This window comes from Pelophylax lessonae (genome assembly GCF_965119305.1).
Source record: "Pelophylax lessonae genome assembly, chromosome: 2".
In the NCBI taxonomy this organism is placed as follows: domain Eukaryota; kingdom Metazoa; phylum Chordata; class Amphibia; order Anura; family Ranidae; genus Pelophylax; species Pelophylax lessonae.
In genome coordinates, this window is record NC_138769.1 from 40,196,192 (window position 1) to 40,210,688 (window position 14,497).

Sequence of the window (14,497 nt, forward strand, 5' to 3'; positions counted from 1 at the left end):
CTACAACAAGGTGTAGATCAGCGTTTTGCTCTGGGCACCATCAAGGGCAAGATTTTCGCCTTGCCAATATTTTTCCAGCGGCCGTTGGCTGCGAATTCCTTGGTTCACACTCTCGTCCAGGGGACCTCAATCTGGTACTGTCGGTACTTCAAAAACCTTCTTTTGAAAATATTAGTGAACTTCCTCTGATGACTCTGTCACAAAAGGTGGCCTTTTTGGTTACACTTCTGCGCGTAGGTTGTCTGAGTTGGCTGCATTGTCCTGTCGGTCACCTTACCTGGTGGTTCACAGGGACAAAGTGGTGTTGCGACCCTGTCAGGCATTCCTTCCTAAGATCGTCTCGGGGTTTCATTTAAATGAGGATATTGTATGGCCATCTTTGTGTCCTATGCCGAAACATCCTAAAGAGTTTGCCCTACATTCCCTGGATGTGGTTTGGACAATCAGGGTGTACCTGGCGGCGACTGAGTCGATTTGAAAATCTGATTCTTTGTTTGTCCTTAAGGATGGCGTAAGTGGCAGGCTGCATCTGCTGCGACCATTTCCAGATGGCTCAGACAGACGGTGCTGCAGGTCTATACTATTAAGGATCGGGTTCCTCGTTTCCTTGTCAAGGCACATTCTAGAAGGGCGTTTAGCGCCTCCTGGGCCTTCCGTCATCAGGCGTCACTGGTTCAGGTGTGCAAGGAGGCTACGTGGTCGTTTGTACATATATTCACAACGTTTTATAAGGTGGATGTACGTGCATCTTCGGATGCTGCGTTTGGCTGCAAAGTTTTGCAGGCTGCAGTTGCAGAGGCTCCTGCCTCTTAAGGGTTGTATTCTTTTCCTGGTAGTGAGCTCCAGTTGTTCCTGGTTTGAGCTCCTGGTTTACCTGGTTGGCTATGTTTAGCCCTTTTTGGGAATTGCATGTATTGCTGTGCTTATTCCACCCCCTCATATTGACACTGCTTTGGGACGTCCCAAGGGTCTAAGAAGTATTGAAGCTGTCTGCCAGTGAACGAAAGAGAACTGGATTTTTGTCTTACCGCAAAATCATTTTCTCCGAGGTTCACTGACGGACACAGCACCCACCCCTCGGTTGGGTTGGGTTGGGTTATGTATTCTTCTGACACTGCTTGTTACAAACTGAAGTCCTATAGCAGGAAGTGGGAGTATTCCTGCTGGGACTGCCCCAGGTGGCGTAGCCAAATTTTTATTTCTGCCTAGTCCTACTCCTGTGGAGAGCGCGGCATAGCCCAAGGGTTTAAGAAGATATGTCGCTGTGTCCGTCAGTGAACCTCAGAGAAAAGGATTTTACGGCAAGACAAAAATCCAGTTATTTACAAAATTTTATAACCGAAAGTAAGAAACTTTTTTTTTTTTTTTTTTTTTTTTTTTTTTTTAAATTTTCGTTTGTTTAGCAAAAAAATAAAAAATCCAGTGGGGATTAAATGGCACTAAAAAAAGCTATCAATCTTGAAAAAAAAAAATTATAAAAATTTTGTTTGGGTACAGTGGTGTGTGACCGCGCAATTGTCATTCAAAGTGTGACAACGCTGAAAGCTGAAAACTGGCCTTGGCAGGAAGGGGGTGAAAGTGCCCAGTAGGCAAGTGGTTAATCAGTACAATTTCTCATTGAAAATACAATAGATTACATCACTTTCAAATTTTTATTCTGTTTGTACAAGGATTTTCGTAACTTTATTATCCTCTTCTTCAATTTTCGATTTGGAGGCTAGCGTGGAAAAAAAGGTGGCCGATATTTCGGAAAGTGCTTGTACCAGAGTGATGCCTGCAGCTAAAGGCATCAGACCGGTACCGGCGTCCATAGCTGACGGTCGGCTGTCTTGTAATGACAACCGATGCGGCACCTCCTGTGGTTTTTATTTTTCGCACTATAAACAAAAAAAGACTTGACAACTTTGTGCAAAATGGCTTAAAAGCTGAAAAAGTGACAGAAACAAAAGCTTTCCAAAGCAGTAGACAAATTACTTTTACACAATTACTTTTACACAAAACAATCACAAGCAGTCAGGAGCTCAACAGAAGCTTAACTCCTGTTTAATAACTCCATAAATCCCACTTATTTACAATACTACAGTTTGTAAAACTCCAACATCTTATGAATCTGCCCCATTAAATGTACTATTTACATTCTGAAGACAACAGTGGATTACAACCATACATTATTTATAGGCCATCCAGGTAAGCCATCTTGCAGGTGTTAAATTTCTAAACGTTTCATAGTCAGCAGTGTTTATGAGCATGTACAGCAGGGATCCTCAAACTACGGCCCTCCAGCTGTTGTGAAACTACACATCCCATGAGGCATTGTAAAACTCTTGACATTCACAGACATGACTAGGCATGATGGGAATTGTAGTTCCTGAAAAACTGGAGGGTTATAGTTTGAAGACCCCGGGTGTACAAATCTTTGGAGAATTTTTGATGTCCCCGTAGACATGCAGATTTTGAGCGTTACGATATTTCATTTCAATTCTGGCTGTAGGTTTTCTTGATCCCTTAAAATATTGTATGTTGTTTTATCCAGAGTCAGCAAATGAAGTGTTGTGCATTGGCCAAGGGAATGACCTCAGAATAGACTTGAATCCTCAGGAGATACGAACGCCTACGTCTGTCCAGCTTATTGAGAAGAAAATTGATGCTTTTTCCAAAGGTCAATACTCTGACCCAAGTATCAACCCAACATGTGAATTCTGGTTGGAGAAGGAGAGCATTAAAGGTGGGTAGTCCTGTACATTTGTATGAGATGTCTAGGTTGATCTGCACACAATTAAGAGGCATTCCAGGCTCCTTTAGAAAAATTAAGTCTGCAGCTACAAATGCTGTAGCTGCTCTTTGATATTATGGATCTCATCTGTCCAGGCATATCCAGATGTGTCCTCACCTGAGCTTTTTTTTTTTTAATACAGGTTAGGAGGGGGGAGGGAGCAAGAAATTCTACTTTAGTGTATCTTGACTTAGCTCACATAGATCTGGCTATCGGGTACAAAGGAAGTAGTTAAAGTATGAATAAATCTTGTTCAAAAAGTAGTGCGCTATCCCTCTAAATAGTTGAATAAACATGTGTAAAGACAAATTGATCACTCTATCTATCTATCTATCTATCTATCTATCTATCTATCTATCTATCTATCTATCTATCTATCTATCTATCTATCTATCTATCATATTCACCTGAACAGAATAAAAGTGCAAATACAGTACAAATTATAAAGTGGCAAAAAAGTCAAAATATAGTTCACAGAACAGAAGTCCTATTTCAAAGGTTGTAAAGTACAATGTTAGTCCATTTATTGATTTTCCAGTGAGAGAAGGTGCTTGTTTTGAAATTCCTTTCCAAAGTGCAAAATTCTCAAAGGTGCTCCTTGAAAAAAGTTGGCTGCTTACCCCACAGAGTGGATCCCGAATTAAAGGTATCATGTGAGCCTGTATTCTGTCTGACACTGCGTCTCACCAATGTCAGTGGATATCCCGGATCACAAACTCCGTATCTACAAATGACGAGAAATGATTTTCAATCTTCCTTCAGCTGCTCATCAACAGTAATCATACAAAGCAAGCAGGGAGAATCTCATAGTGTAATACAGCATGCATTTATTAAGCCCCCACCCCCGGCCAATCCCAGATGACGCCAGTTTTGGGGAAATGCGTCAGAGTGTGTGTGACGTTACCAGGCGCTGATGGAGTGTGAGACACTGCGGCCATAGCCATAACGTTCGTCTGAAGCTCGCTTTTATTTACTTTTTAAGTGAACGAGTGTTTTTTTATAAATGCATGCTGTATTACGCTATGAGATTCTCCCTGCTTGCTTTGTATGATTACTGCTGACGAGCAACTGCAGGAAGATTGAAAATCATTTCTCGCCATTTGTATATACTGAGTTTGTGATCCGGGATATCCACTGACATTGGTGACACACAGTGTCGGACGGAATACGGGCTCATATGATACCTGTAATTCGGGAACCACTCTGTGAGGTAAGCGACCAACTTTTTTAAGGAGCACCTTTTGAGCACTCTGCACTTTGGAAAGTGATTTCACAGCAAGCGCCTTTTTTCACCATATAATCAACAAATGGACTATTTATTATTGCACTTTACAACCTTTAGAATAGGACTTCTGTTCTGTGAACTATTTTTATGAATTTTTTGACACTTTATAATTTTCACTATATTTGCACTTTTTTCATTCAGGTGATATATACAGCATTTCACAAGTTAGTACACCCCTCACATTTTTGTAAATATTTTATTATATCTTTTTATGTGACAACACTGAAGAAATGACACTTTGCTACAATGTAAAGTAGTGAGTGTACAGCTTGTATAACAGTGTAAATTTGCTGTCCCCTCAAAATAACTCAACACACAGCCATTAATGTCTAAACCGCTGGCAACAAAAGAGAGTACATCCCTAAAGTGAAAATGTCCAAATTGGCCCAAAGTGTCAATATTTTGCGTGGCCACCATTATTTTCCAACACTGCCTTAACCCTAACCCTCTTGGGCATGGAGTTCACCAGAGCTTCACAGGTTGCCACTGGAGTCCTCCTGCATGATGACATCACGGAGCTGGTGGATGTTGGAGACCTTGCGCTCCTTCACCTTTCGTTTTGAGAATGCCCCACAGATGCTCAATTGGGTTGAGGTCTGGAGACATGCTTGGCCAGTCCATCACCTTTACCCTGAGCTTCTTTAGCAAGGTAGTGGTCGTCTTGGAGGTGTGTTTGAGGTTATCATGTTGGAATACTGCCCTGCGGCCCTGTCTCGGAAGGGAGGGGATCATACTCTGCTTCAGTATGTCACAGTACATGTTGGCATTCATGGTTCCCTCAATGAACTGTAGCTCCCCAGTGCCGGCAGCACGCATGCAGCCCCAGACCATGACACTCCCACCTCCATGCTTGACTGTAGTCAAGACACACTTGTCTTTGTACTCCTCACCTGGTTGCCGCCACACACGCTTTACACCATCTGAACCAAATAAGTTTCTTTATTATTTATAATATATTATAAATCCGTGATATGATTGAAAATAAATCTTCTGTGTATTCAAAGTAATTCTAATGCTGAGTGTACTGTGTTCAACTTCAAACCATTCACCAGAAATCATTTTCAATTCTGAGTGTACTGTGTTCAAACCATTCACCGGAAAATTATTTCTGGTGAATGGTTTAAGTTGAACACAGTACACTCGGCATTGGAATTATTTTAAATACACAGAAGATTTCTTTCAATTCTATCATGGATTTATAATATATTTTAAGACTATATTTGTTCAATACTTAAGACCCTTTTGTACATTAATCACTACAAAGGGGGGGAAGGTAGATAGATTATTTCCACAAGAGCGAGAGCTCTTTCTCTATATAATACCACCTAGTTAATAGTTTGAAGTTCGTTTCCTGAACTTTTGTGCATATGGAGGATCTAAGAGAGAGTGTAATGATATTCCGTACATGGGTTGATGAAAATGTGCGTTGTAAGTCCGCTTCCCATTTAGATATGCACTGTAGGGGGGGCTGTTCAGTTAGTGTAGTCTAAAGGTTGTACATTTTAGAGAGAGTACGTGGGAGAATACCCATCTCGGCGCAGAATTCCTTGAACGTAGTTAACTGTCATATGTAAAAAGGTGTATACATTAAGTATTGAAGCATATAGCTCCCACTATAACGACACCCTAGCAGCGCTAAAAAAGTCCACAGTATATATAAACTGCAAATCAATAAATATATAAATGAATATATGCAGGAGAAACAAAAAGTTCATGCATAAAGTCCCAGTGTCATCCAAAGGATGCAGATCCCAAGACTGTGAATCCTCATAAATTCGTCACCAACCAAGTGAACAGGAAACCTCCACCTCACCGCTGTGTGCACCCTTAAGATTGGGAACTCGCCAGATAGAAGCTGCAAATGCGCCAAATAAATGGTACATTAGACCTCCCGACCACCTCCAAACAGCAGGATATTAATCAAGGTGAGGACAAGGTAAGTATCTACCAACCGATGATCTCCCCAGCATAGCAATCGTAATACATGTAAAGTAATGAGGTCACATAGCGTAATCCTGTATAACGAACTTTATTTCCCCACACATAAAGATCCCTCAAACATTGCACTTACAAGCGTATATAGATAACAGCGTAGAACAAAAAAAGACCTGCGTCCTGTAGCCATTCCCCGTCGTGGTGGCCCGCTGCTCGGTACCTAGCCTCGAGCCTCCGGGTTTGGCGTCTGACGTCAGCTTCCTATGTGACCGCGTGACCACGCCCTGATGCGTTTCGTCAGCAAATGACTTCAACCGAGGGCGTGGTCGCGGGCAAGGTCACTCGTATTTAGCTGTATTGCAATGGGCGGTAGCTGTGACAGGCCGATGACGCGGGTCCGTTACAACCCTCGTTCTTCCGCCCACTCCACAGCCTTTCTACATGTACATTTGCACTTCCGCCCTTACTCGGCATCACCCCCATCACTGACCAGATCAATTAACACCCTTCATTATCCGAACTCACGGACACAGGGGACAATCTGGACCCAGATCATCAGCGGATCATGCAGCCAAACATTAATCTGTTTGCATTAGTACCCTAATAATAAGGTACCCAGCCATGGCAAGATAATATAATATAAAATGCAAGTGTTATACATACATATAAATTATTACATCTGATAAAAACAATCACACACATATCGTGTTAAAATGACCTTAAAATACTACAAGATGCTAAAAAAGCAGCCAATTACTAAAACTTCTCAGTAGCATAAAAGGCATAGAAAAATAAAAGAGACACACACACTATAAATACCACCAATTTAAAGGCTGGGTACCTTATTATTAGGGTACTAATGCAAACAGATTAAGGTTTGGCTGCATGATCCGCTGATGATCTGGGTCCAGATTGTCCCCTGTGTCCGTGAGTTCGGATAATGAAGGGTGTTAATTGATCTGGTCCGTGATGGGGGTGATGCCGAGTAAGGGCGGAAGTGCAAATGTACATGTAGAAAGGCTGTGGAGTGGGCGGAAGTACGAGGGTTGTAACGGACCCGCGTCATCGGCCTGTCACAGGTACCGCCCATTGCAATACAGCTAAATACGAGTGACCTTGCCGCGCGACCACGCCCTCGGTTGAAGTCATTTGCTGACGAAACGCGTCAGAACATGGTCACGCGGTCACCTAGGAAGCTGACGCCAAACCCGGAGGCTCGAGGCTAGGTACCGAGCAGCGGGCCACCACGACGGGGAATGGCTACAGGACGCAGGTCCTCCTTCTTTTGTTCTACGCTGTTATCTATATACGCTTGTAAGTGCAATGTTTGAGGGATCTTTATGTGTGGGGAAATTTCGTTCTACAGGATTACGCTATGTGACCTCATTACTTTACATGTATCACGATTGCTATGCTGGGGAGATCATCGGTTGGCAGATACTTACCTTGTCCTCACCTTGATTAATATCCTGCTTTTTGGAGGTGGTCGGGAGGTCTAATGTACCATTTATTTAGCGCATTTGCAGCTTCTATCTGGTGAGTTCCCAATCTTAAGGGTGCACACAGCGGTGAGGGTGGAGGTTTCCTGTTCACTCGGTTGGTGACGAATTTATGAGGATTCACAGTCTTGGGATCTGCATCCTTTGGATGACACTGGGACTTTATGCATGAACTTTTTGTTTCTCCTGCATATATTCATTTATATATTTATTGATTTGCAGTTTATATATACTGTAGACTTTTTTAGCGCTGCTAGTGTGTCGTTATAGTGGGAGCTATATGCTTCAATACTTAATGTATACACCTTTTTACATATGATTTTATCTATAGCAGCAGCTTAGTTTTAGATGAGTTTTAGGTTGAGCGCCGGATGAGCAAGTTTATATACGGTCCAGTTGCATTCCTTTTTCTTGCTCCCATTTGTTGTAGTTAACTGTCAGTTAAAGTCCAATGGGTTTGGAAAGGAGAGCAAGAAATGATGCAGTTGTAGGGCAGAACAAAAAGTAAGCCTATAAGGTTCTGTTGCACTTGTCAACATCGCTATGGATGGCCATTTACCGAACAGTAGGAATCCAGAAGCCAGGTCATAGTCTGATTTGCCCACAGCCACGAGATTTGGGGATCTGAGGCCCGGGGCAAACCGAGGATTCCCTATGATGGGAAATTAAGGGGAATGTAGAGGGATGAGAGAGTGATACCCATTGGTCTGGTGCCGGTCGTTAATGTGGTCCCCAATAGGGGTGCATGTGTAATTTCAGGGGTAGATCTGTGTAGCACCATAGTGCCATTTTAAAATGGCACTATGGTGACCCACTTGCTCCATGGTGACCCACAGTTTAGACTTCCGATGCCTGCGCCAATCAATTACCCTGCTCAAGTGGATCGCTTAATAGTATTGTTGTAGATCGGGAAGGGCCAGGCCGCCATAATCTTCAGGTCTTCAGGTGAAGGCAAGGTGAAGGAGCTCTGGTCTTTGCGAAAGTAACCGACAGGGAATAGCCCCATCGGTAGGTAAGTCCGAGCTGACAAGCTTGTTTCAGTAACTGGCGCAAAAAGTGCTCTTCTTTGCAGGGTTGCCTTAGATGGATCAGGCAGGATTTTTATGGTCGCCCCGTCAAAGTCAATGACTCCCATCTCCCAGGCCCCCCGGAGTACCTGTTCTTTGTCCACAAAGTGGTGAATCCTGCAGACCACATCCCGAGGCCTGTTCGGGTCAGAGGGTCTGGGGCCCAGGGCTCTATGGATGCAATCAAAATGCAGACTGGCGGGGAACGAATCCCCCAAGATCTTTTGGAAGATCGCCTTCTCCACTAAGTGCTCCAAGCCAGTGGCCTCGGATCCGCACGTTGTTGCGGCGGCTCCGATCCTCCAGATGTAGTTGGAGCACCACCTCCGCATGTGCAACCCACAGAGTCTCCAGAGCAGACACCCTTTTCTCCAAGGACGTCCGGGACGATTCGCCTTGTGTTTCTCCTTTATGTGGCCGATCCAACGCTACAATGTCCCCCTTCGTCGGCAGAGTCTGGAGAAGCGCTCGCAGTTCAGCATCCACCCGCCCGGGAGTCGAGTAGCTGGGAGATGGCTCTCTTCCCCCGAGCGAAGCACAGCTGGGGTGTTTGAGCAAGCATCAGAAGTGTCGGGGAAGCCGAATGAGTACCCATCTCATGGTCACAGTCCAAGGCCTCCAATAGCATGCGACGTGGCTCTGCCATCTTGGTCCCCAGGGGAGCTCCGGCGGGAAGCAGGAAAGAAATGGTGAATTTCCCCCTCAAATCTGTTTAGGCAGGGTTTCTTGGTGATGCTCTTGGTTTTGCGTTTTTTTGTAGAGTGCATGTCGGCAGGATTAGCCGGGGATAGCAGGAGGTAGCCGGGAGCTCAGCAGATGCATGTCTCTATGCAGCCATGTCCAGACCACGCCCCCACATTTTTTTATTTTTAAAGTCATATTTATGGTGAGCTTTTTTGATAAATTTGTATTCTTTTCTTTTTATTATCTTCATATCAGAGAATCCAAACAATCCAGCACAAGATGCAGATAAGTTTTTCGAGTGCCGTGCCTCTGGCAATAAGCAATTTAATATTGCCTGGAACAATGAAGGACAACCACCCGTGAGTCGGGAAGACAAAGTGAACACAACTGGAAACCTAACCACTGTGACAAGTACACTGATTTACAAAGTGTCTTCATTACCTGCTGACCACAGACTAAAATGCACCTTCACACTCAGTAGGTATACCGAGGTGAAATTGTTTGGCTGTCCCTGTCAGTTACACATTACTAGAAAGTTAGAAATTGTATTTGCTGAGTTAGCGCCACGTGGGAGGGTCTGACCTATATACATGGCCTGCCCCAGGAAACACTGGCCCAATATTGTGTTAAACTTTTGGCAAGTGATTTACTGAAGGCCAAATATTATGCATAAACCTACGCACATTTCTGGGGTTGTCTGCATTTTCACCTCACGGTGAAGGCTGGTACAGAAATCGACCCCCCCACACACACACACGCACGCCCAACCAAACTACTACATGCAGTGGAGTAGCTCTGCTAGTAAAGCATCGACTCCACCCTTAACCATGAGTGCAAAAAGTACTTAGAAAAATGCTAAGATCTGAATAATGAGCAAGAACACTTCTCACAAACTGCAGATCTCATATCAAGTCTTAAAATGTGTTCTCAAGCTCCTTACTCTGGTTTCTTGCTTTGAATCATCTTTTCTTTTTGTCAGTATTCAGAAGATGTTATAGCTCCAGAAGATGTTATAGCTCCAGTTTTATTGTCTTCCAGTACCAACGCAACTCTTGGTCAGGGTTAAACCCTATAGATGGCCTTGACTACAAGCAACTACACTTGATCGTGCCCAGGGATAGGGCACATGGATTTGTAGCAGTCCCTTAAGCCTAGTACACACTATTATCTTCTCTGTTGTTCAACCCAGTGGGCTGAACGAAAAAAACCTGAAGTTTTTGGGTGCAGCTGCTATACAAACTATGCAATACAAGTACAGCGATCTTCCCTGCTGAGCTATTGTGTTATGACCCCCACCGCCAGAACAGACCGATCAGATGCCAATCGGCAGACCTTTTTTTGTCATGCCCCATTCGACAGGAGCCTGCTTCTGTTGGAGCAGCTGCCATACATATGGGCTTAACATCGGCCAGTTTCTATTGAACCGGCCGCTGCCGCCTGATATTTGGCCCGTGTGTTTGGCCCTTTAGAGACCCTGTCACCAGGTAACACTTTTCAGGCTGCTAAAATGCACAATGTTTAAAATTAGCACTTATTGAGGATGCCCTTGCTATAGCAGTTCATTGTGCCTTTTGTCAGTAATAGCTCTGTAGTTTTCTTCACTCTTCACACTTATAGGAGTGTCGGAGGTCCTGTACTGACCCTGACTTCCCCAAGGTGACTGGTTGCTGCCTGTAAATCTTCCAAGGCTGCAGTGTTGTATGGGAGAGAGAGTGCTTGCTCATTATCAGTGACAGCAGTGAGTTTGATGATCACAAAGGAAGAGAAACTCGGTTGAAGGTTGCAGTTATTGTTCTAGATGACTTGGTCTTATAAAAATATTTTAATCTTTGTAGGTGGACCTCCTGAAAAAGCCGGACGAAGTGTGAAGGAGCCCACCTTGGGGTATTTTAATAAAGGTGAGTGTGTTCCCAATTTGAGTGGGCTGACTAAAACCCCAAAATCCAATTTTTTTTAACCAACGTTGCAAAGGGCTGTGCTGCTGTACATGTACATGGGAAAGATGTGTTTGGGTACCATTTTTTAAAAAGAATGGCACTACAGCAAACTGCATAATGCACATTAACGCAACACCACTGTGTAAATAGGCCCTCAATAGTTAATGCTAATTGTAAATTCCTTTACGCTGGTATTTTACAGTCAGACTATAACATGTAGGCAGTTTGATGTTAAACACACGCACAATAATCTCTTCTTTGAACTAGTTTCCTACGTTTCGATTGTAATATACAGTATATCTAATTATAATTCAACCAAACATTAGTAGATTGTTCAATAATATCAGAACACGTTTGGCCAGTTAACACGTCACAATTGAGTGTATTAACCAGTACTGGACCGGAAGGATTTGCCCCCTTAATGACCAGGCCATTTTTTTTTTTTTTTTTTTTTTTTTGCGATTCGGCACTGCGTTACTTTAGCGGAATATTGCGCGGCTTGTGCGACACTGTACCTAAATAAAATTGATGTCCTTTTTTTCCCACAAATATACCTTTCTTTTGGTAGTATTTAATCCCCTCTGCAAATTTTTTTTTTTTTGGGTGGGTGCTGCAGGATTACAATCCATGGCGACGTTTGTTTGGTGACTGTGGTCCCAAATGCCTTAAAGCGGAGTTCCACCCTGGTTATACATTTTTTTATAAAAATACCCCCGGGACAGTCAGGGCTAGCACATTCCACAATGGCTAGCCTCTGATCTGTCCCGGGTTGCACCTACTTACCTTGAAAATGTCTTGTCCAGCGCTGCCATCTCAGGTGTGGGCAGCTTGAAGCCAGCGCGATCCTCTTCCGCGTCCTCTTCGGTCCTCTTCCTTCTTCTTCGGTCCCACGATGCACTGCACCGGCCCCTACGTCACTTCCGGGTCGCGCTGTTTAGAAGGGAATGACGCGCGCGCCCCGGAACTGACGTATGGGCCGGTGCAGGCGCAATGATTCCTGGGAGCGATGACGTTCAGCTCCCAGGAATCATTGCAAAAGCCAGGAAGTGACAAATCGCCGTGGCTGCCGAGGGATGGAAGAAGGAAGTAAGGTGAGTATATTTTCTCTAAAAGGTAAGTATAAAAAAAAAAAAAAAATTTGATTATCCATTTGTTTTTCAGGTGACCCGGAGCGAGAAGATGGAGGTAAGTATAAATTTCGGGTGGAACTCCACATTAAGATCATTCACAAGCTCCTCCCGTGTAGTTCTGGGCGAATCCCTAATTTTTCTCATGATCATCCTTACCCTATGTGGAAAAATCTTACATGGAGATCCAAACCGCAGGCGATTGATGGTTATTTTGTATTTCTTCCATTTGTGAATAATCCAACAGTTGTCTCCTTCTCACCAAGCTTCTTGCTGATGGTCTAGTGATGAAATCTTGTCTTGAATGGAAGAAAGAGATTCTGTTGACAGGTGTCTTTTATACGCACAACAGGTTGTGGTTAGGAGCACCTTCCTAAATTGACAGGACTAATTTGTATACCACATGAGCAAATACTGTAGCCAGTCTGTGGGAGCCAGAACTATTGTTGGTTCATAGGGGATCAAATGCCTATTTAACTCACAGAATGCAACTCAAATAACATTTGTATCATGTGTTTTTTTTTTTTCTCTGGATTTTTGGTTGATATTCTGTCTCTATCATTTAAAATACACCTATGATAACAATTCTAGACACTACATTTTTTTGTAAGTGGGCAAGCTTACAAAATCTGCAGGGGATCAAAAAAATGATTTTCCGGGGGGAGGGCGTGGCAACCGCACACCAAGATGGCCGCGATGTGAGCAAGCTCCGCTCTGAGCCCAGGGAAAACCGCCGATCCTCCGACAACCCGCCGCCACTAAACACCCGCCGACGCCATCCTTGCCCATGGGAAGCCTTCCACCATCCCCCGAGATGCGGAGGAACCGCCCAGACAATTTACCTGTAAAGAAATTACCGGCCTATTTCCCTATGCTGTCTCACTCCAGTCTCCAACAAAATGGCGGCTGGAGACCGCCCTCCCCACTGCCTCTCTCGCCTTTAGTGCCAGACGGACCGCTGCTGGAACAGACTCCGATGGAGGCTATCGCTGCAGGCCTGCACCGCTCCACGTCTCCATCCACAGATTCAGGGGCCAGCCCACTTAAATCTAACCCACGGCAGAGAAGCTGACATTCGCAGGGACGCCATGGATTCAGGACTTCCTGACAACCCACAGGTACACACTCCTGCTCCTATCCCACAGAATGACCCTATAGCACAATTCCCAACCACTGGCCAGCTCATATCAGACATCACCATGAAGGAGCATCTTTACATGCAGACCTCTTTACTGCAATCCACCAATGCAAAGCAATCCACCAATGCAAAGCTGAAGTACAGGAACTGGGACAGAGTTCATGTCACTGAAACTAAACTGTCAGAAGTTGCAGTTTCCTATAATGTGCTAGCGGACTCCCATAACTCCCACAAAGACGACCTTCTTATGATAAAGAACAAACTTGCTGACCTAGAAGACAGGTCACGCCGCAACAATATTAAAATTAGGGGCGTCTCTGAGACTGTCACCCCACAGCAACTACCCCACTACGTACATTCGTTATCCAAGGATCTGGTTCCCTTATTCACTTCTGCTGACCTGACAGTAGACAGTTCACCGGGGTTCCTAAACCCTCCTTCCTCCCACAGGAGGTTCCGAGAGAAGTTATCCTCGGAGTGCACTTTTACTAGGCCAAAGAGCGCATACTGGAAGCTTTCAGGCGCAAGGACACTATACCTCCTCATGCGCAATCATTACAACTGCTTCCACCACACTGACACCGTGCGTTGGAATTACCAGAGTTGCTTGACCTCTTTGGATTTGGCCCGGTGTTTCTGCAGTGGATTAGGCTTCTCTATTGCAGACCATCGGCTTGTATTAAATTACACGGGAAACTACCATCGCCCTTTCGTATTCGGAGGGGTACACGACAGGGTTGCCCCTCATCGCCGGTGCGATTTGCGCTCGCTATGGAGCCTCTGGCGGCGGTGATCAGGGGTTCTCCTGGAGTACGGGGCATACCGGTGGCTTCTATTGTTGAGAAACTTGCCCTGTATGCAGACGACCTTATCCTCTTTTTACAAAATCCGGGAAATACTGTTAATTCTTGACCGATTTGCTTCTATTTCAGGGCTACGTACCAACTGGGACAAATCCTTGGTCCGGAGACTCAGTGGGACCCTGCCTTACCACTGAAACTCACCTGTTCTATTAAATATTTAGGGGTCTGCATATCTTCTAATATACATGA

At 44.4% G+C, this 14,497-nt stretch overlaps 1 protein-coding gene across 1 annotated transcript in view; it reads left to right on the plus strand.

Moving 5' to 3' along the window:
* LOC309547938 (uncharacterized protein) overlaps positions 1-14,442 on the plus strand; it is a gene marked incomplete at both ends in the record, with an annotated part of 56,114 nt that extends 41,672 nt beyond the window's left edge. Inside the window, 4 exons of the mRNA XM_082247936.1 lie at positions 2,534-2,725; positions 9,499-9,720; positions 11,079-11,141; positions 14,378-14,442. Coding sequence (XP_082104062.1) covers positions 2,534-2,725; positions 9,499-9,720; positions 11,079-11,141; positions 14,378-14,442 — 542 coding nt within the window. The remainder of the gene's footprint in view (positions 1-2,533; positions 2,726-9,498; positions 9,721-11,078; positions 11,142-14,377) is intronic.
* Positions 14,443-14,497: the final 55 nt, after the last annotated feature.